This window comes from Manduca sexta, unplaced genomic scaffold (genome assembly GCF_014839805.1).
Source record: "Manduca sexta isolate Smith_Timp_Sample1 unplaced genomic scaffold, JHU_Msex_v1.0 HiC_scaffold_1677, whole genome shotgun sequence".
In the NCBI taxonomy this organism is placed as follows: domain Eukaryota; kingdom Metazoa; phylum Arthropoda; class Insecta; order Lepidoptera; family Sphingidae; genus Manduca; species Manduca sexta.
In genome coordinates, this window is record NW_023592565.1 from 16222 (window position 1) to 36613 (window position 20392).

The window sequence follows — 20392 nt, forward strand, 5'->3', positions numbered from 1 at the left end:
AAATTAGTTCACTTTTCGGCCACGATTTGTTCTCTCCTTCTGAACAGACTATAACAAGTCTGTTTCTCAGTGCTGACGGCATGGCAGCCTTCACAGTGCGTAACATAGGGCTGTTGTGATTGGCTAATATTGAGATACAACTTTAATCTAGTTGGCTGTCAGATAAACAAAGCTGGGAAACAGACTTATTATCTCAGCAATGCTTCGTCAATGCAATCGTCCTTAGATTAGTAACTTTTATGAATACGGGCGTTAGATATTATCAATTTAATTGTAACTTAACTTTGGTATTGAAGTGAAGTAAGTGGTTAAAGTTATCCATCTGGGCTCTAGTGGTAAAATGTTAAGATGAGATGAGAGATGTCCCCACCAAAATAGTTGTCACTTGAATTAGCATATCACACAATGAAAGACTTATTATTAGTTGATGACTCTTTCGCATATCAAATATTCTTATTGTACTCTTTAAATATTTTAAGTTATCTGGCTAATTGGTTATTCAGAAATTTACAACTTGTGTATTTTGTTATGGATTTACATTTATACATAATACAACACAAAATATCAACTACGGCCTGGTGAAGACTCAGCTTAATAATAGAGTATTCTACAACTTTTACTTAAGTAGAACTTTAACTCAGGAGCCCAGTTCCCTCTATGGGGACATATCCGTGTTTTTGCAATTAGGGTACTCTATCTTACCGATTGATAAGATTGAAAAAATCTTCTATTTGCCTCCACGGCTATCAAAGCTGATATTGATTTAGAACGGTCGTAAGTGCAAAGACGGATTTACCCGCGTAGACGGAATAGCGCCTCCTGACCTTATTTATTATTTTATTTAAAATGGTAAGTACTTTATTTCACATTAAGTATCGTAATTCACTACGAGAGATAGTAAAATTTTGAAAGGTTAGTAATATTATATTTTTCGTTTTGTTTGACTCTCCAGTTTATTACAATTTTAAGTTTTATTCAATAAATAAAACAAGTCGTTATACTATATTAATTTTATTTCACGAGTATACAACTATTTTAAATAATTGTATGCTTTTGGAGTTGGTTGTGGTAGTCCAGCATCTCAGTGCCGGTGTAGTTGTAAGCGAGATAGTCTCGGACCGGCACGTATTTAGCTCCTCCGAACCAGTCCACCATTGCAATTTGGACGATTTTCAATTTGCCGATGAACCAGTCGTGGTCTGTAAATGGGAAAAAAATCGTTGACCTTATCGATAAATTCTTTAGTCAGTTTTTTTGTACTTCATTTTTTAGATACTCAAAAAAAGTTATATTTTAAGCATTAATGAACTGGTTATTGTATTTGACTTAATAAGTAATATTCGATAAACCTAATTCTCATGTATAAATTAAAAAAAAAATGATATTAGTGGAACAAACTGGTAGAATATTGAAACTGTTAATTACTTTTTATTATAGGTACTCTACCACAGTGGCGAAAGTTGAAATTTTTAGATATAGGGTACCCGACGCTACCTATAGGTACTTACTAATATGAATATATACAGACTGATAATTACATTCTACATAAAGAGAAGCCGATAGGAATCGAATTATATGGCCCCTTCGCCACATTACCAGTCGGAAAAGTTTGTTTGTATTAAAACAAACTGTAGGTATGCTTGGAGGATGCACTGCGAGTTTACAGTGCTAATGCCCTTTAGCATTGCAATAATATTGATTTACGTGACTATCGTCGTGTACTCACCTGTCGGCCAATGAGCCATCGCAGGATGTCTCTCGAACAACGCCGCCTTCGCAAATGTGAACTCTGGGGTATTCTCCTTGAGCTGTAACAATATTTGCAGATTTTACATATGACTAATTCTGAACGAAACAAAATATTTTTCGTTAAAAAATACAGTCAAATTGAGAATCTTCTTACATTTGAAGGGCATTAAGAAATACACAACTCACATACCAAACACTGTTTTGTGTTTGGTATGTGATATAACATATTTACCTAGGTATAACATTGGGGTATATATTATAATTTATATGCAGTATTAATATAGGATTACAATGGACTTTCGGATGACAGTGTAGTTTGAGGGCAGTCTTCTCTGTAAAGGTAAGCTCAGGGGTCCTATTCCATCTTAGATTAGAACCGCCCATAATTGCAGATGGATTCGGCCCGTAGACGAGATAGGGACCCTGATCTCACCTACGTATTTTTTCATTGTTAATTAAATATCAATCCTACACCAAGCTTGTTTAATGCAGATTTTTGAATCTTTTTTTTTTAATCATACTGATATTTATTAATATTAGATACGGTCTGCTGAGATCATAACATTTTACGCCTGGTCATTTTAATGAATACTGTTTGTTGATTCTAACAAAAACCTAGTGTTTTCGTTAACGAAGTTTGATAAATAGATTGTTATTTCCGACGATATAGGATTAATGTTTGCCGATAAATACACAAAGAAAGTATTTATCGAACAAAGAAATAATTATCTTACGTATTATGACTACTTACCACAGAACATACCTAATATTATTGCGTATTGTACACGGAATTTTGAAAATGATTGACGTACAATCGCGAAGAAAATCATTCACGAATCACGTGCAAATTGTTCGTTATGATTTCTTAAGTTGACGTCAATGTTAGACATTAAAATAAAACTATTATAAGTACGGATTCAATCGCGGTTAAATTATAATTTTCTACCGACGTTTCGAAGACTTCAGACGCAGCCTTCGTAAAATGCAAAAAAAATTTCGTTATTCGTTTTCTTTAAAACATGAAAAAAAAGGCCCAAAATAAATTTGAACCCAGTATCATACTATTATAATTTTAATAAATTGTTGGAAAATAGAAAAAAGCCACACGTATTTTCACGTTACCAATTTTCAAAATATAAAGTGTTTCGGCTTAAATGTAGAAAGCTCATTCTCTAAGGTAACACAGTACATGTTTTTTAAGTGTTACATAATTAACAATAAAAAATCAAACTCGTACTAGTCGCAGTTGTCATACTGGTTTTTACGTCCATGGAACTATGATTAAACATATTATAAATGTTTCTCATATTAAACTTACCTTTTTCATCTTTCCTGATAACATAAGCCTGGTGCAACGCGGGTCTTCTGGGTCGTATTTCTGCTGCTCGCAGTATCGCGTCTCTTCAAGCGATACTAAGACAGTAGCGCGGTTGTTTTTCTATAAAAACATAACAATGAATCATCATTATTTTACTTACATCAAATATTTACGGTCATGACTTTCCTTCGATGTTTTGAGAACCAAAGTACAAATTATAATAACCTTTATTGAACTCTAGAAAACAGTGTTGTGTCCCCAACAGCTTGTTTCATTATAAGTATGTACCTACTTTATTGATAAGAATAAATTAAATATAGTCATAATTTCTTCATTTAGATGCTATTTTATAAAAGGTATGCAAACAACAGCGAAATGCAAACCTATATAATACGTAGATCTTTAATATTTTTCAATGTTACATAAGCATTTTATTTTGTTTATAATACTTATTAAGTTTTAAGCGTTCCACAATTATTTGCGTTGAAGTTACTGAACTGATGTCTACGCTGAGTATAGCGGAGAGTAGTGCTAGGCAAGAAAAATACCGGCCAGCTAAATATATTTACGATCTTTCTATAAGATAGGAGAAGATAAGAAATATACGTACCGATAAATCACGGGCACTGAAGTCCAAAGGAGACATGTAGAAGTACGGAACTCCAGTGGAATTTGCCAGGGATCCATCCACCACCGATTTTACGTTCGAGAACGGAAAACCTTCAATGGCCGGAAGTACTGATATGGTCGCTAATGAAGCCCAATCTACAAAAAATAAGTTATAATCGCTAAACTTCTGCAAAACAAATTAACAAACTATATGTAGGTACCTACATACATAATTACAACAGCTGCAATTAACACTACGCTAACTTGAAAATGTTAACTTTACAGGAGAGACGTATAAAGTGAAAAATAAGATAAATTTTATAACACTTGAACTTTCTTAATGAGCGTTTTGTATAATTCAAGAATTCTTCATTTTATAGCAAAAAAAAGAGATTTTGTAAGCTTACAAAAGACAAGTTTATTTTCGCGGCATTGCCCGCGTGAAGGAGTTTTACGGGATCATTTTTTTACTTGATATGTATCCTTATAATATTATGACCAAATTACACAAAATCATTATAAATTGTAGCCTATGTGTTATTCTGATGTATAACCTACATTACTGTCAAGTTTCATCCAAATCTGTTCAGTAGTTTTTTCGAGAAAGAGGAACAAACATACATACATCCAATTGTCCTCACAAAGTTTCACATTTATAATATTTGTAGGATAGATATAATAATTTTGCATTCTAACGAATATTAGCCAAAAATCAATTGAGCGTAGTGTTAATTGCTGGTATTGAGTAGTACCGCCTTCTTTAGTATAAATATAATATGGTTTGAGAGGTCAAGGGCATAGTTCAAGTATTATGTAGTATGAAACGGTTTTCCGTGTTAACTATTATATTTCTTGTTGAATTTGCGAAGTCTTTATTGGCGATATACCTACCTATAAATATAGATATATAATACCAATTTGAATTCCTGTTTGTAAATGTCCACTTTTTGTATAATTTGGTAGCTATAAGCTAAGGTAGTTAAATATATTAAAATTAATTTAAATATGCAAAACATCTGAATATAATATAGCAGGAGAATAACTTATTGTGGTAATAATGAGAATTATTACCACAGACAGTAAAAATAAAATAAACATCAAGGAATGTTATCGTATGAAGCGCTCAAATAACATCAATAAAATAAACATTGCATATGGCCGATAATAAACATTGGTAACAGCAAACTGGGATTCCCTTTATAAAATGTTTGTAAATAAAATTAAGAATTCAATTATTTTCTATAAAATTAGTTTATAGTTATTCATTTTGAGCAATCTCTCCAAAATAATATTTTATAATAATGGCACTGGCCTCCTCTACTACTGAGAGGGATAAAACCTAACCCCCTTATTCATAAACGTTATTTATCTAAAGGACGGATGATTGCTGTGATAACAAGGCTGTTTGTCATTGCTGACGGCATAGCAGTCTTCGCAGTGCGTGGACATAGGGCCGTTGTAATTAGTTAAAATTGAGATGCAACTTTAATCTAATTGGCTGTCAGATAAACGAAGCTGAACAAACAGCAAGCTGTCAGATAAACAAAGCTGAGAAACAGACTTTTCATCACAGCAATGCTCCGTACTTAGATATGTAAATAACGTTTATGAATACGGGCGTTAGTCTACTATCCTGGCCTAGTGCGGATTGGCAGATTACACATACCCTCAAAATTCTTATAGAGATATCCTAAGGTATGCAGGTTTCCTCACGATTTTTCCTTCACCGTTAAAGCAAGCGATAAATCGTAAAGAATACACACATGATTTTAGATCAGTCAAAGGTGTGTGCGCTTGGGTTTTGAAACTGCGGACATTCGTCTCGTTAGTTCGTTCCACAACCAACTAGGCTATCGCCGCTCACATCGAAAATAATATTATAATTTGATTTAAATCAGGAGCTCTTGTGTGTCTTCAATAGGCATGTGGGCACATTTTTATACTATTTCATTATGATCCTTTACCATTTTGTCAGTTTAATGATACACACCATATTAATCAATACCCAGACACAAGCCAATAATCACCTTCATGTTCACAAAAATATACATTTTAATAATAACATTACACACATGACGTACATGTAAAAGGCGAATATTTTGGCACGTACTTTGTGAATGGAATCCAAATGGCGAGATTACAATATTGTTATATATTTGTCACGTAAAGGTAAAGTTAAAGATGTAGCTTCTGAATTTAAGAATATAATCATATACGCAAAAGTCTTTTGAATAAACACAATATAAGCAGTCATATAATGTTCCAGGATATAACTGACTAAATGTTACTTTATTTGCACCTCTGTAAAACCAGTTTGTTGTTATTTGTCGACTTATAATTATTTATACTTATTACCGACATTGAAAAGAAACAAATTTATTCAGAGACTGGTCTATATTTGCTCAGCCTGTTTAAAGTTAGCATATCAACAACCAGTTGCTGGACATAAATAATAAACGTTAATTGGAATTCGTCAAACACGTCATTAATTTCACCATTTATTTGTCGACCTATCGCCTCACCGTTCATAGCTAAACGCAGGCCTTCCCAAGTAAATTTCGGGCTCATGTCATGTTTTATTCAGATAATTTTAAAAGTTCGTGTCGTGTGATATTTACAATAACTACATAAATTGAGTAATGAACTGTCCTGTTTTTAGGGTTCCGTGGCTTATGCTTAAGAAAACGGAATCGTAATGGAATTATGTTATTGTTCGTCTATCTCTATAATTATGTGATCTTGATACCTAATACATAAAGATTACCTCTACTATAATAAACAGATAAATGAACTAGGGTAAAATTAAAAAGTTATCATAGGCTAACAATGGTTAACGCAATCCTAAAACTGGATTGGCAGCATGTATTCGGAAGGTCAACCTCGCAAGTGACCACACGTTTAAAACTAAGCGTCTAGGTTTTTTAATAAAACACTGATTCTGTCTATAAAGAATATATAAAATAAACTTTTAGAAGATTAATATAATTATATTTACTTTTAACAAAGAACTATACGTACTTTTCTTTTCAAGAAAGATGATCATGTTTTGTATTGTTTATTAAATTAAACAGTATATGCCTCCTCTTGTTCCTATCAGCCGTAATATGCAAAATACTCGATGATTAATGACCTCCATATTGTCATTTTAAAACTGGCTACGAACTATCACTGGGTGGTTTTGATAGATTATTGCAGGAAGCAACAGTCAAGCGTGTAGCGATTTTTCTCTTTTGGCTAGGCCAGATTTTATGACCACTCATAGTTTCTATAATAGTACTTAGATAAGGATCTTAGGATGCTGCATAGAATGAACTCTTGGTCGAACCTTGGAAACGCCTACAGTTAACTACGAAAGAAATTCAGCCAAATTCAACTTACCAGCGTTATGAAGGACATACCGCGCCATCGCTACCAACTTCGTGTGGTCTGGTGGGTCAGCTCTCTGTTTGTGGGATGTGCTCGTGGTTTTGATTTCGTTCGCCGCGTCATTGTGCGACCTACGATCATGGTAATCCTTCCTCCATTTACCATCAGCGTAGATGTTCAAGAAGCATAACGACAATATTAATATCGCCCACTTCATCTTTATATCTAGAAAAAATCAGGTATTGGCTAGGAGCGGAGCAGTAATAGCTAATCTCAGGAACTACCGGTCCAAACTGAAAAATTATTTTTGCGTTGGATAGCCCTTTATTCGTGGAGTGCTATAGGCTATATATCATCACGCTATACCCAATAGGAGCGGGGCAGTAATGGCTAATCTCAGGAACTACCGGTCCAAACTGAAAAATTCTTTTTGCGTTGGATAGCCCTTTGTTCGTGGAGAGCTGTAGGCTATATATCATCACGCTATATTCAATAGGAGCGGAGCAGTAATAGCTAATCTCAGGAACTACCGATTCGAACTGAAAAAAAAAAATTGTGTTGAATAGTCCTTTATTTGTGGACCGCTATAAGCTATATATCATCACGCTATGACCAATAGGAGCGGAGCAGTAATGAAACATGTTGCAAAAACGGGGAAAATTATGAGTTTTGAGAGCTTCCGTTGCCTGCGCTGCGTAAACGGTTAAAGTTATGCAACAATGATGTATGACGGGATTGTTTTACTTAAAAGTTCTAAATAATATAACAAAGTCCCCAGCTGCATCTGTCTGCCTTAACGTGTTAAACTCAAAAACTACCTAACGTATTAAGATGAAATTTGGTATGGAGACAGTTTGAGACCCTGGGAAGAACATAGGCTCCCGGGAAACTACTATTTTTATAACGGAAAACTTTAGCCTGAAAAACTTTATAACGCGGGCGGAGCCGCGAGCAAAAGCTAGTAAATAGATAAAACTGGTTAGAGGAGTGAAATTCCGAGGATATTGAACTCGTCTGTTCTTCATTTTTTTACAACTAAATGACGAGCCAAGCCAGCCTTATTATCGGTACGCCTGCCAATGCAAAATAGCAACACTGCTTAGAACTTTGACTTCTCCGTCACGTCCTGCTGCTCTTGGTTATTAATATTATACATACCTATATACATTTTTCCGAAATATAAATAGTCCAGGGCGTAGTAATTGCATATACATTGAGCTGTTTAGTTATAATATGTTTACTTCTAACAAGCATACAAATATATTTACAAACATTAATATTTCTTTTATTTTAATAACGGCAATGAGTAAGCACTTTTCTTGTTGCTTATACCAGTCTCGTTTACCTACCTACGCATATCTACTACAATGAATACATTTTTGTCAGAACTTCGGTACTTAACTATATAAATGAAAATACAATTACGTTGATAACACTTGAATTCCATAGGAAAAAAGAAATAATACTTAGTAAGATTTTTCAAGTCAGGTAGCATTGTAGTTGGGCAAGATTTTATGCATCCGAAACATAGTTTTAAATCAAGTTAGGTATTTGAACTCCCTACACTTAAACAATCAGTGTTAATATTTAATTTATTCACTACGGTATAATCTTACCGGCATTTATTTATAACACGCAAAACAATACACTTATTTACACAAGCGAGAATAACTCGTCCATCAACGACCACGTCCGTTGACAGAATAAACCGCGCAAATTAAAACGTGATGTTGCACTTGCGATTTGCGAAGTTTATACCGCGTCTAAAAACTTGCCAGCGTTAATTTAAAGAAAGTACATCTAGACTTTTGATTAACTAACAATTTTATGTGAAAAATAGGTAGGTATATTTTATGTTTTGGGCTGTGTCTAAAAACAACATAAATTAAAACTACATGCACTTGAATTATTGCCCGTACTATGCCATACTAAGATACCAGCTAGTTACTTACGCAAGTAGTAACAGTGAAAAGCAATACAAGTTTATTTCTGTTAATGAAATATAGACCTTATCGCATCGTTTTAAGTTTGATATGTAGTAACTTCACCGAATGGCGCATAAATTAACATTACAAAGACGCAATCTTGCGCACCTCATGAGCATTTTGGCCTTTTAACTTGCTAAATGTGTGATGTTCGTGTATGTCCACCTTCATTGATATGTATAACTGGGCAGGCGGGAAATTACAAAATCTAGTTTATACTCATAAAATGTAATTTTCATACAAAATGCTTTTGTGATTCAACGAAGATATAAAATTACTTATTGTATACGAATAGGCTGACGAGTGCTCGCATTAAGGCGAGACAAGCAATCTCCTCGCACCACCAGATAACATTAATCCCGCAATCAATGAATTATTAAATAACAATGCAAGAAAATATTAAAATACATAGGAATTAAACTAATTTTCGGATTCTATCGCGGTGTTAGTATTTTATTTTCTCCCGACGTTTCGAAGACTTTGCAGCCTTCATGGTCACGGGGGGGACTGAGGTGTTGTTCATCCGTAAAGTCAAAGTTACAATATCTACCTACATTTTACAATTATACAACTTTTTTATTATTTTTTTTTTTTTTAATTTTAGCTGTTGGTGGTCCGATCTACGCAGAATGAGCTCACAGTGTCTTGAAGTCTGGCAGCCGGTCTTTTGGGTTCCGATTTAATTAAATGTAGAACTGGATCCCAGGCTTGTGCAAGCTTCCAACCATCTTCCCTATTGAAATTAGGATGTTTTTAATTTCAATAGCCTCGCGAATCATCCTAGGTAGGAATCGGTGTTCTTTGGCGAGGATTTGTGGCTTGTCTAGTCGCAGATAATGATTGGCGCCTCCCTCAGAGTGTTCAGCGACTGCAGACTTCGTCGAGCGTCGGTGTTTCACGTCAGCTATATGTTCTTTTACGCGGGTCCCTATATTTCTTTTTGTTTGCCCGATATAAGAGAGGCCACAGTTGCAATCTATTTTGTATACTCCCGGTTCTTGTAGAGGTATGTGACACTTGACAGGTGGTAAAAATTGACTAATCTTAGGCGGCTTAAAATAAGTTTTTATGGAAGCACGCTTCAGGATGTAGCCAATCTTGTTGTTGATGATGATAGAATCCGAAAATTAGTTTAATTTCAATGTCTAACATTCGCGTAAACAGAAGAAATCATTATAAAATACATAGGCTTAAAAAACAAATGCCACCCGTATTCTCAAGGCGAATCAGAATAACTGTAGCCGGCCCTAGTGGATGAGACGTTTTGAAAAAATCAGAGGTGTGGTTAATTCGGACTACGGTAGGTAGGGATGACTTTAGACCGACCGGTCGGTTTTATTTTAAATAGACATAAGAAATGTAGGTAAGAAGGTAACTAAATTACGTAAATGAAATGCTTACCTCATTCATTTGGTTTCAAAACAAAACTAATAAGTAAGTACAACTATTTAGTTTTTACATATTTCCACTTCAATGATACAACATCGCAACTTTCTAACGATTTGTTTATACTTACCAAGTTCAAGCATACAAAGTAAAATGTGTTTATGAAACTAAGCTCATTTTCAAACAAATACAACATAACACAGAGAGTGTATCAGAAGAATATGACGTAACATTAAGTATACCTTATCACAATAAATATATAATTTACTGACTGGTTTTTATTTTAAACTATCAAGTATTATATAAGCCGAAGAAATATAATAGTCCCCCGAAAAAACAGCACAATTAAAGGAAAATATACATACTTATACTTGTCTTCACGGAACTAAAACAGAAAATGGCATAAGTATTAATAATTAGTAGTAGTAGGTATTTGGCCAATATTCACCTATACAGTAGACAATAGGGGAGACTGGGGTCTTAGGGATCAGGCATATATTTATTTATTTATACGATACAGGCATAGCCCAGTGTAGGCATCACCGTTTAAGTGAGTGATTGACTGGGTAAAATTTCGATAAATAGGCATTTTTAATTAAGATTTAATTCAAAAGGAATCGCATTTTCAGTACTCAGACTCATTTGAAAGCAAACGGCAAGCAAAAGCGTGCTTTACATTGTGGGTAGTTAATTCATCATACTTTATACTTTAGTCCTGTAAATACTAAACTATAAAAAAGTGTTTCATTGTTTTTGTTTTCATAAACCCGCACAAACTCCCCTAAACTATGAAATATACGTATTATTTTTTTATAACCTACAATTTCGGTGCGATTTTAAATTGTTAATATCCACGCAAACCTGAAGTAATTAAGTACCTGTAAATAACAATACTTATAATAGTTGTCTTCCTTTAAAGTTGTTTCTAAAAATATAACCTTTGGTATAATCTGCATCCATATATTCGATTGTTCAAAGATAATCGACGATATTCTACGAATCACAACAATTCCACAATGTTTCCAGTCTCCTCTATATGTTTCGATAAGAATATCACGTACGCGATAAAGAGTCAATTTACTTGACCTCTATATCTGTTTTTACAGATAATGTTATCTTCTTATAACGTAATAATCAATTACCAACTTATTGTTAGATAAATTCAGGAGTTATCTTTAGTTTGCAAAAATTCTTTATCGTAGTTTTATAATTTTATTTAAGTAATTATAGGTGTTGGGATTCCTTTATGTGAAGTTCGGGAAGCAAAGTCGTTATGGGGAAGAATCGGAATAAAATAGATTATAAATTTATAAGAATTATTATGAATATGGTATGTCGTAGGTTTTTAAAAAGCTTAGAAAAAAAGTACGAAACTGCAATAAATTGGAATTTATTTGTAGTAATTGTATTGCAATAACATTTTTATTTCAACGTTGTTGAGTACTCTTTGCGATTTGTTCCTTCAGCATCAAAATGCTAGCGCGCTGCTCTGGAGGCAGTAATGCTATTTGTTCATCTGATAGCTGCAACACTTGCATAATCAACGCGGCCTGGGAAGAAAATAAAACAGATTACTACACTTATTCCTTCCAAATATAAGTACAGATTTTTTAAATTTATTTCAGCATACAGCGAAGGCTAAGTCTCGATAAAATTTGCGGTATCTCAATGACAAAGCTAAGCCAGACAACAAAAAAGATAATTTCTTAAATTAATTTGCGAACAATATAACATGGTAAGCAATTAAAAATTATATATGATAGAAATAAAAAATGCTTTTGTGTAATAGTTTCATGCTATTAGTAAAACTTACCTTTTCTTGATCTGAAGCACCTGATGGTATGCCTTGAATGTTTCGCGCTTGTGCCGCGCTCGGCATGCCCGGCGGCAATTGCGCTGCGAAATATATTCAAAAATGTTAACGATATTACAATTGTTTCTAAATTAACTTAAGATTGCATTACAAGTGGAATCAGGAAAACAACATAATAGGTTATTTTGATTAAAAACGTTTCTGCTAAAGATAGGTAGTATATTTTTTGCACTATACCTAATATTGTTTATTAAGTGTGTGGTATTATAATTTCAACATCTTTAGGAATTTCATTTACCTCATCTGAAAATAGTATCTACATAACATTATCTAATTAAATTATAAGGTTCTAAAGTCTACGTTTGACTGATGTGGTAAGCTTTGACCCAAACTCCCCTAATCATTATAGATTATTGATAATGTCCTAAAATTAGAAATTTTATTTTGCAAAGCAACATATTACTGTTAATTAAACTTTTAAAACGTCAACATCGGTTTTAGATTTATTTCTTCATTTAGTTTGCCACTATAATATTCTGCCGAGTATACAAATAATTTTGACCTTATTTCATAAAATACTAAGAAATTCATGTTCATTTAGGTGATTTTGCAAATCGTTTGTTTATATTAATGCCAATTGCATGTTGGAAATGCACTTACGTTGCGGCGGCGGTTTCGGCTGCGTGCGTGGGTCGTTGGGCCGCACTCTTGGGTCAGCATTGAACGGCTGGGAGTTCGCCAGACGCGGGTCGCGCGGGAACGGCCTACATAGTAAAATGGATTGTATTAATTCCCAATATTGAAATGACGTATGCGATCGGTCGGCAAATTATACCAGCATTTTACCTTTATTGTAAAAGTGGCATAATAGGGTACCGGACTCATTTTTGTTCTTTACTATTATCAAATATATACGCTGTATAAATTATAACACAGAAGGAATTATTAAAATCCGGTAAAAATCAACAAGTTATAAGTCTTTGAATGTCAGTGGAAGGGGTAATTAACAAGAAACAGAAAAGAGACGAAATATCCACCTTTGACGTCATCGGGAATTACGACGCGTGCAAAAGAAAGAGATGAAGCGATATCCCCACAACGCGCCCACTTCTGCACATTACAATATTTGAAATATGAATTACTAGCCCATTTTTTAACCAATTTTTATGCAGTTTTCGCAGAAGTGCTTCTTTTTCATATTATTAACCATTACATATAGAATAATGAACAAAATCAAACATAGACCGGTTCCCTATTATGACACCGACCCAGATAACATCAAAATTATGAATATGATGTCAAAATACGTTAGGGACTTAATTTTCGGTTAGGTAACATTACAATAAATAAAAATATAACAACCATCAGGTTAAAAAATGATCCTAAAACATGATTAAAATTAAATAATTATCAGCCCGGTATTATTTATTGTCTGCTGGAAAAAGGCTTCCACCACTAGAGAAATAAACAATCAGCCAAAAAAGTAGCTGAATAAATTGAAAAATCTTCTACAAATTGACTGCAATTTATATGTAATTTTTTTTTTATCTAAAATAAAGTATAATTTTTTAAGTTTTTATTAGTGAAAAAAAATGCTTGTTTATAAGGATACAAAAGGTTTGCGATTTGAAATTTTTAATTAGTTCAGATACTTTATTGGCTGACTATACCTATGAGATTTTCATCTGTTACTCTACATATCCACATATATAAGATAAACATAGTTTTTAATGAGAATTTTAACAACATAAAATATCGCAATTGCGTCTCTGTGTTATTATTTTTTTCTGACTTCTCATTTTTACGTCACTTTTCTACGTCATGCAACACAATAGAAACACAAAAAGAAAATATACATTAAAATAGAAATCGCTGCATTTTGGTAAATGTTTCAAATTAATGAAAATAACCAATCAAGTTGATTCGTAATGATTCCTGCGTCCGCACCGCTCGCACAAAATTTTGGTACGATCGAAACCAAAACATAAAATTCAGTATCCAATACCGGTAATCCGTATTTCACTTTCTTTTTCAACGATCATGAGAAGCAGTTTCATAGAATCATAAAAAATTAAGCAACATAAACATACATTGTGGTGTAGGATATATGTCTGTAAAATAATATGTATACAAAAATCCTAAATATAGTTCACAGATTGTGCAACTTACGTTTCTTGTGGTACCTCCACACTGACAGCAGGACTTGACAAAGAATGTAAATGTCAACTGAGTATTATGCAATCTATATAACAACTAATGCTTTCCCGATTCGGTTTTGGAAATCTACTAAATCCTTCAAATTTATTCAAAGTCACTAGTCTTTATTTTCAAAGGGGTTGGCAGAGGCACATTTAATGCATCCATATCGCCGAGCTGATATCACCAAATTTTACACTGATTCAATCGCAAGTATTTCATATGTTTTTCAAGTCAAAAATTAAGAGACGTTACATGGCTAGTTTGGGAATTGAACCCAGAATGTTACGGTTCATAGTCCACATTCACTGCTTACTGACCATCAGCACTAGAAAGTGGATATCCTCGTTTCTTGTATTGTAGTCAGTGTTTACAGTTAGAAGACACTAAGTTAAGGTGAATTATTTGTCTATTTGTAGGCCCATTCTATCAGCAAGATAGGAGGCTCTTTTAATGGTATCAATTGTACTTTCCTTTTCCCATACTTAACTCATTTTAGATGTGTCATTTTGCATGCCAATGCTATAAATATTAAGTATTGGTGTACACTCACGGTTCTGCCGCGTGGTGCTGCGGCGGCGGCACAGGGTGTGGCGTCTGGTGCGGAGGGTGCACGGGCGGCAGACTGCGCATGTCCTGGTCGAGCAGCGGGGGCACAGCCGCGCGTGATCCTCGCAAGTCAACGTCCATCGACGGACGAGTTGCTGCAAGACACATAACACACAGTTTAAAGCAGCACAATATAAGTATATGCTCTCGACACATTGGTATATGGTGTGAATAGGGGTAATATATATATAACTATCAATGTATCATATTTTTCTAATGAACATCTTGTCTTTTTCTAAACTGCAATGTGTTCATGGTAACTTGACCAGTAATAACTGAATAATTTGTCTAGTAAATTTTTAAACTATACTTACGTGGATACTGGCTGGGCGGTGGTACAGGATTAACAAGCAATGGAGGGGGGTTGTGCTGAAAAAAAAGTAATAATACATGAATAATGGTAAAATATAGAAAAACAATTTTGTTTTCAAGTAACACTTTTAATACAAATAAATTACGTTAAACTTACATGGTGGAGGATTATTCGGAACATAAGTATTGGGTTGTGGCTTGTCTCCAGACTGCAACACTGGTGGAACCGGATTGCTTGGATGCAGCATACTCTATAAATATAATATTTAGTTCAGATTAAACACTTTCAATAATGTAAGCTCTTGAAGTGCAATAAAAATGTTGATTATACACTATTCATATTTAAGAAGGCTTTTAATTTTTTCAATATTTTACACGGATATTGATTAAATGTATTATGTTACTTACAACAGCTGTAGCTGGGTCCACAATCCTCATGATCACTTGGGCTTGGAGTAATGCATAAGCCAGTTGTGGGTTCTGAAGCAACATGTTCCTTGCTTCGGTAGGATTATTCTGTAAAACAGATATTATGTAAAGTTACAATAAATTACAATTTGCCTAAAATGTTGATTTACTTTCAGTAATACTCTTAATGTTTCTTAGATAGTATTGCTGAATTAAAATTTATTATAAACATTTAAATCAAATACCTACAATTCAAATTATATTGAGAGTATTATAGTATGTATAATAGTAGAGACACAATTTAGACAATTCATTCCACTACTTTAAGGTAGAAAATTATAAAATTAACCAGTGGTGAAAGGGTAAACTTTTTTAAAAGGTAACCAGAGGTGAAAAACAAATGTTGTGGTTAACATATCACTGCCAATTTAATAGAAAACAAAACTAAGACAAAAGTAAATAAACTCAAAACAGAAGCCAGTATTAATCGGTTTGTATGGATGCTTTGCCACTAAAACTAACTATTTACTACTTAGTATTTTTTAGCAAGGGGTTTTCACCTGTATGCAAAGTTTCATCTGTTTCATCAGCTCGAACATTTGCTCTGGCGGAAGAGTAGCAACAGCCTTGCTAATAGCTTCTGGAGCCTTCTCAGGCTCCACCGCTTCACCATATGGATTCTCCACCTGTAAAAAAATAAGAGTTAAATCAAAACAAGTCAAAAGTTATGTAAAATATATGTAGTTCTTGATATACAGCAGTTTTATCCTAAATTTAGTAGCCCACTATTATTGTCCTTTAATTTTTTGTAAACCAACTTTGTAAAGCATTTCCACACTTTAGGTTAAAATACAATATACCTGAGGTCCCTGCATCAAGGCTTGCATCTCCATTCTAGATTTTTCAGTACAAGCGTTGTCCACACGGAGTGAGCGTCCTCAATTTCGTAGCCATTGAGATTTCTCATAGCACTTAGCGCTGTCTCCTGGTCTTTGTATTCGCAGAACCCATACCCCTTCGGCTTACCAGTCTCACGGTCAAATACAAGCTTGAACGATAATACTGGACCCACTTCACTGAAAATATCTTTTAACTTCTCCTCTGTGGCTTCATAAGGTATGTTACCGACTGAAAACAATAATATTCCAAATTATTTTCATGTTTGAAACGTTAAAACGTTGAACGTTCATAGAATATCCCCTTACCAAAAACAGATCTCATGGATTTATCCATGATACTCTGCTCTTCTTTTTCTTTGCTTTTATCCATTTTTGATGAATATTATTGTACTGTTTCACAAGAAATTAACAATATATTATTTTAACCTCAGAATGCATAAACCAGGCATAAACAACCACATTAAACAACAGTGAAAACTGACATATTTTTTTTAATTTACTTGTTTCGGCTCTGGAAACAAATCCATTAAGCCCGTATTTTATATAAACACTGACATCTTAAGTAACAATGTTGCCAGATATCTATTTGTAATACTTCAAACTCAAAAAGAAAACCCAAAGGTAGGATATAGGTAAAAAATAAATGTACTACTAAATTAAAAATTCACCTGTTTTTCAATTAAACAACAATTACTAAGACAACTAATAAATTATGATTCGCTTTCAACAGTGTAAAATTTACGCCCAAAACTAAATATTTGCTTTGTTCCCTTAAATTATCTCCGTGGCGTTTTAAGTACTTCCCTTTTAGAAGGATTTTTTCTACTTGGACATGACTGACAACCAATGCACTTTTTTTTTCATTTTACCTAGAACTAACTAGGATCAAAGACTACGCCGCTATATCTATTTTTTTACATTCTTGGTTACAACCAAGAAGCTGTTACAAATGGTACTCTGCTGTGCAGTGATATTCAAAAAATATCTAGACTTACCAAACGCTAATAATGAAACGACAAAGTGTTCCAAAAGTTCTGACCATCATAAGTTTTCACCATACGTAACAATAACTTTGGAAATAATAAAATAAAATAAATGAATTCAATATATACTTTTTTTTATTTATTACTATTGGATGGTAGGTATTAATAAAATATGTCAGTAATTTCCATAATGTTATTATTATTTTTTTGTGGTGGTAACTCCAGTTCCGAATTCCATTCCATTTTCGTTTGGTAAAGAATTTCCATAATTTATTTTCATCGTTTTTGGGTGCGTAATCCCCTTTAATTGTGAACATATACGTTTTAATCTAAGCATTTATCGTTTTTTGAATAAAGAATAGTACTCAACACTTGAGAACCAGCGTATACTCACAAAAACTCATCTTTCGAGACTGCTTTGAAATAAGTATCGATTTGTATTTTTGGTGTGATGAGATGACAAAACCATGTCAAGTGTGTTTTAACAAATAATCGACTAGGGAAAATCACATTAGTTACGAAAAAACTTGGAGAAACCGGAATGAATCTCGATAATTCATCGAGAGAGAACTCTGAAGCTTTGGATTCAATAGGTACTGTCAGCCCGAGAGAGAAGTATCACAGCATGAGAGAGAAGAAGTTGTCGACAGCGTCTCTCACTACTGCTGAAGGAGCTCGTCCTAAAGTCGTCACTGTAAAACATCCAGAATCCAATAAACCGAAGCCGACTGCAAAGAAAAACAAACCGATACAAGCCGATTTAGACGTCATCAAAGAATTTATAAGATGCCGGGAAGATGGAGTCAAGAGGTTGGACCTCAGCAAATCGTCCATTACCTCACTTCCACCAAATGTTAGGGATTTAACACACTTAGTGGAATTTTATCTTTATGGTAACAAATTGGTAGCATTGCCTCCAGAATTCGGTTGCCTGACCAATCTTCAGACTCTGGCACTAAATGAGAACTCTCTGACAAGTTTACCAGACTCCTTGGCCAACCTGAGGTGCTTGAAAGTTCTAGACCTAAGACACAACAAGCTCAGTGACATACCAGAAGTAGTATACAAATTGACATCCCTCACTACATTATTCTTGAGGTTCAATAGGATTAGGGTAGTGGGAGATGGTATAGCCAATCTTACTAATTTAACCATGTTGAGTCTGAGAGAGAATAAAATCAAGGAATTGTCATCTGGAATTGGGAAGTTGGTAAACTTGGTGACATTTGATGTTTCACACAATCATTTAGAGCATCTGCCACAGGAAATAGGCAACTGTGTTAATTTGTCCACATTAGATCTACAACATAATGACTTGCTGGATATACCAGAGACAATTGGCAATCTCCAAGCTTTGACTAGGTTGGGACTAAGGTACAACAGACTCACTGCAATACCTTCAAGTCTAAGCAACTGTAAGCACATGGATGAATTCAATGTTGAAGGAAACTCCATATCTCAGCTTCCTGATGGTCTTCTCGCCAGCCTCAATGAGCTAACAAGTATTACACTGTCACGCAATTCCTTCATGAGCTACCCATCAGGGGGTCCTGCTCAATTCACCAATGTTTTCTCAATTAATCTTGAACATAACCAGATTGATAAAATACCTTATGGCATATTCTCAAGGGCCAAAAATCTCACAAAATTGAACATGAAGGAGAACTTACTTACATCACTCCCACTGGATATTGGGACTTGGATAAATATGGTGGAGTTAAATTTGGGAACTAACCAATTGACAAAGTTGCCTGATGACATACAATGCTTGCAAAATCTTGAAGTTCTCATACTATCTAATAATCTCTTGAAGAGGGTTCCACCGAATATTGGCAGTTTAAGGAAATTGAGGGTATTAGACTTGGAAGAGAATAAGCTTGAAGTTTTACCCAATGAAATAGGCTTCCTACATGATCTGCAGAAATTAATAGTGCAATCAAATCAACTGGCTACTCTACCAAGGTCAATTGGACATTTGACTAATCTCACATTCCTGAGTGTGGGCGAGAATAATTTGCAATACCTCCCAGAAGAAATAGGTACACTGGAGAATTTGGAGTCTCTATATTTAAATGATAATCCCAACTTGTGCAACCTGCCTTTTGAGCTGGCTCTGTGTGTTAGTTTGCAGATAATGAGCATTGAAAATTGTCCTCTGACTGCTATTCCACCAGAAGTGGTTTCTTCGGCCCTTCATTAGTAATCCAATATTTAAAATCTCAAGGCCCATACAGAGCTATGTGATATCAGGAAGAAGACTATCAAGCAGGCAGTGATGGCACTTAAACATAAATGCTTTTTAGAGCAAAGCCTTGTTATGAAGCGTGTACTCAGAAGAATTCTGTTTTGAAATAATCAATATTATATCCATTTAATTGCTGTAACTCATGTATGATGTATTTTCCTGTGAATTGTAATTAGGTATCTATAAATATTTTATATGACGTATCAAATTGTTTCACAATCAGCAAGTTTATTTGTGGCCTGTTTACTAGATAGGTATTTAAATCTTACAATTCTCTTGGATGTTTTTTATTAATTAGATGTAAAATGGGTCTTAGAGAAGTGAGGGACTTTGAATGTTTGAGAACACAGCAAGTCTTCACTAGGACCCTAAGTATTTTTATTTTATCTGAAATATCTTATTGTATGAAAAAATATATAAAACCCAAAAATATATCTGTTAGTGTTAGCAGATAGATAGTAATTGTATAATGCTGTATATAATGTACATGCACAATAACTTTATTATGCCTAAG

General features: G+C 34.0%; 2 protein-coding genes and 1 pseudogene across 5 annotated transcripts; 1 reads left to right on the forward strand and 2 right to left on the reverse strand.

The window, feature by feature from the left end:
• Nucleotides 1–995: 995 nt before the first annotated feature.
• Nucleotides 996–10870, reverse strand: LOC115445575 (protein CREG1). 4 transcript variants are annotated; one of them, XM_030171894.2, is made up of 6 exons: nt 10779–10870; nt 7055–7267; nt 3678–3832; nt 3068–3187; nt 1727–1808; nt 996–1199 (listed from the first exon to the last, which is right to left on the reverse strand). In XM_030171894.2, exons 2-6 carry the CDS (start codon nt 7257–7259, stop codon nt 1036–1038), a joined length of 726 nt encoding a protein of 241 aa, XP_030027754.1. In that variant the 5' UTR covers nt 7260–7267; nt 10779–10870; the 3' UTR covers nt 996–1035. The 4 variants fall into 4 exon arrangements, with proteins under 4 accessions (XP_030027754.1, XP_037301379.1, XP_037301381.1 ...); XM_037445482.1 differs by lacking the exon at nt 10779–10870 and adding an exon at nt 10544–10754; XM_037445484.1 differs by lacking the exon at nt 10779–10870 and adding an exon at nt 10656–10677.
• Nucleotides 10871–11787: 917 nt separating this feature from the next.
• Nucleotides 11788–17173, reverse strand: LOC115445576 (cleavage stimulation factor subunit 2). The gene is given in 11 exon segments (XM_037445485.1): nt 11788–11963; nt 12227–12309; nt 12887–12990; nt 14976–15126; nt 15346–15400; nt 15490–15594; nt 15752–15859; nt 16312–16437; nt 16612–16691; nt 16694–16879; nt 16957–17173. Coding segments are annotated over 11 exon segments (1185 nt in total). The 5' UTR covers nt 17021–17173; the 3' UTR covers nt 11788–11840.
• A 659-nt stretch (nt 17174–17832) lies between these two features.
• LOC119191597 lies at nt 17833–20173 on the forward strand (annotated as a pseudogene).
• Nucleotides 20174–20392: the final 219 nt, after the last annotated feature.